Here is a 3,085-nt window from a genome sequence, read left to right as displayed (position 1 = left end):
AATATTATTATTTTAATAGAATGCATATATATATATATATATATATATATATATATATATTCTATTTTTTTTAAATTGACATTTATATTACTCGATAGAACAACATTTCAACTTTAAATGCAGAAATTGCATGGTTATATTGTTCTGTAAATAAAATATTTCGAATTGAAACTCTTGCCATTGTTCAAATTTTTTATAAAAATTTATAATTATAAGCATACATATAATTAATTAGCTTGACTCATCAGCTCTTCTTTTAATTTATGTTATTGTTAACGAAATATATTGTTTCTTTATTTTATTAAACATCTAAGTTTTGCGTTGCAATGAAACTTATAATTGTATTTTAAATATTTAAAGTACTTATACAAAAAAATTTAGATTAATTTTGTCATTATATGCTTTTCAAATTTTAGTATTGTAATAAGAAAATAACAAATAAAGTAAATAAACTATAAAAATGTGTTTAATAAAAATAAAATGTTTGGAATACAACTTAATTCATATGTATATAGCTTATATTTAAAATATAAATATTACACATTATAACACATTTGTAAAAATATAATATAACCTTAATGTTAATACTTTTAAGTAAAATAAACATCACGCGCATGTAAGATTGCAGAGATGAATATTTCTTATGCACAATTTGTGTAATATGATTATATGAACCAAAATATTTATCATCTGGAATTGAAAAATGGACATATTACCCTCAGAAAAATAGACGTATTATCGTCAGAGCTATGTAGTTTCCGTACGACTTTGTCACTTGTCACTTTGGAAGTAGTGCGCGGCAGCATTTTGCGGTTACAGGTTTTTGACTGGCATGTTCTCTCTCAGGTTTTTCTTTGTTTTTTCTTTCGTTTTGTTGCACTAATGCAAATATGCGGTAGAAACGCGCGCAGATATGTCCACCATTTTTAGAGGCTGATTGTCGGGCTCTGTTCTAGGGACACTAGATGCGATAATGGACAACGCAATTTGTATCGTAGCATGCACTAAAGTGTTAGGGATATTGCAATTGGAAAGCACCCTATATTTCAATGCATCTGGCACTGATTGCGTACGTTGCGGTTGCCGGTTGCCCCAGAGTACGTTGTTATTTAAAAATGGCGCACGTTTTCGAGTACGCCTTGATTTGCTGAAACGATTCCACGAAAAAGAATGAACGAGGGGACTTTGGAGAATGCGAGCTCGCTCGAGAAGACGGCGCGGAGACTCACCGATGATATACAAAGCATGTCGAATTATAGGGCGCTTTACAACGAGATACAAGTACGTGCTCGGTACTCGTTATTGAACGCTCATAAAAGTAGCAGTGCATTTCCCATCTGTCTTTTAATTCGCAGAAACTTGTTGCGTCATCCATCGTGAACAAAGGCGATTTTAAGAACTCACTGGTCGCAGCACTTAAAGATAATGGTCTGGAGACTGAAATCAGAAACACGGTGTTTCACTGGACACGATCACGGGTATTCCCCAATTAACTCACAATGAACTTTTTATTGTTTATGGCTTAACTATTTACTCCAGTGAGCTCTATAATATAAAGGAATGAAGCGTCTTAATTCCTAGACACAGATGTTTTTTTTTATTAGGAATTGAAACACTGATTATGAAATAATGTTATTTTAAAATATAAGTAAGACAGAAAGATAAGTGTTATATGCCTATCTTTTTTTCCTTAAGCCACAATTTTCTTTAATTTAGTATAAGAAAGACGCTAATATATTATAGAGCTCACTACTTGAAAACTAAATATATGTATATATATTTAAAGTTTGGCACAAGCAAGAAAAGAAATATTAATGCAATCTAGTGCAGCAACAAATAACAGGGTGTCTATTCTTGAATTTATATCGCATTTGAAAGAAAAACTAATATATATAACGTGTATATAAATAAGGCTGTATGTGATATTTTTCAAGAATAAGACTCAATACAAATCATCTAAATGCATCTTTTTGTTTCTCTCTCTCTTTCCCTTCCTCTTTCTTCCTCCACAGAGTTCGCTGCATTCTAGATCAGTTTCACACATACAGGCAGCTGACCTGGGCTACCTAAAGAAGACTCAGATTCAATGGGAACGACGTATACAGAAGTCATTAAATTCAACATGCAGTGAATTGAACATTCCATTGGCTCGTATAAGATCCACTATTGATAGGGACGAACTGGCTGAAAAGTGGAATGAATTGAGCACTTATGATATGGGTAAATATTATAGTGAATTTGAAAGATGTAATTCAAGTTGTACTTTAAGTTATTTAGGATATGATTTTTAGATTTATCACAATATCGACCATTGTATGCACCAAAGGACTTTCTAGACGTATTGTTCTCCATACGTGATCCTTCATTCAAAAAGCAACTGTATGTAATTACAGATTTGTATAAAAATCAATATCCTACCAGCTTTATGTGTCTATATAAAGATCATTATCAAAATATTTCAGAGACGAATTAAATTGGGATTTTAGTCATATACAGATTAGTGTAAAAACGCTTGCGCAATTGGTGCGAATTTTATTTAATCGCTTCTATTGGTTTGTCTGGAAAGTTCGTGCCACAAAAGATTTAAATTTAATAAATGTATACTAAAATTTAAATCTTTCAATTTTCTTTCAAAATTTCACGAACTTTCCGGACAACCAATAATTTATAATTTATAATTTGTATACATGAGTGTATATATAAAAGATTTCTTTGTATAGAGACGTATGTATTCAGAATTATCACAGGGACTGCCATTACTAGGAATAAATCCTGATATGCCGGCCACAGAAGGTTTCCCAAATTTGGAAGCCGAGCGAACGCACATTGGCGAAAAAGTATTAAACTCGAATCATGCTCCAATTGCACAGGAATTTCTTAAAAGAGGATCTCCTCGAGCTTTACGAGGTCGTATTTGGTCACTCGTTCTCGGATCTGTTATCAAAGATAATGTATGATTAATATCTCGTGTTGCAATGATCTTTATTGCATTGTAAGCTAAAGATTGATATCTCTGATTATTAATATATATATATATTGATATATAAATATATATATATATATATATATATATATATATATATTA

The 3,085-nt window shown here is 31.1% G+C and overlaps 2 protein-coding genes across 2 annotated transcripts in view; both read left to right on the top strand.

The window, feature by feature from the left end:
• The window catches only part of LOC105623239 (coronin-1A-like), a 13,513-nt gene that overhangs the window by 1,708 nt on the left and 8,720 nt on the right, over positions 1–3,085 (top strand). The gene's annotated exons all lie outside the window — the stretch shown is intronic.
• LOC105623205 (TBC1 domain family member 19-like) lies at positions 1,171–2,957 on the top strand. The gene is made up of 6 exons (XM_012204605.1): positions 1,171–1,281; positions 1,356–1,478; positions 2,013–2,220; positions 2,292–2,379; positions 2,463–2,523; positions 2,721–2,957. The coding sequence occupies exons 1-6, from the start codon at positions 1,171–1,173 to the stop codon at positions 2,955–2,957; spliced, it is 828 nt and encodes a 275-aa protein (XP_012059995.1).

The sequence above is a fragment of the Atta cephalotes genome, assembly GCF_000143395.1.
Source record: "Atta cephalotes unplaced genomic scaffold scaffold00054, whole genome shotgun sequence".
NCBI lineage: Eukaryota > Metazoa > Arthropoda > Insecta > Hymenoptera > Formicidae > Atta > Atta cephalotes.
This window is presented reverse-complemented; position numbering and strand designations above follow the sequence as displayed.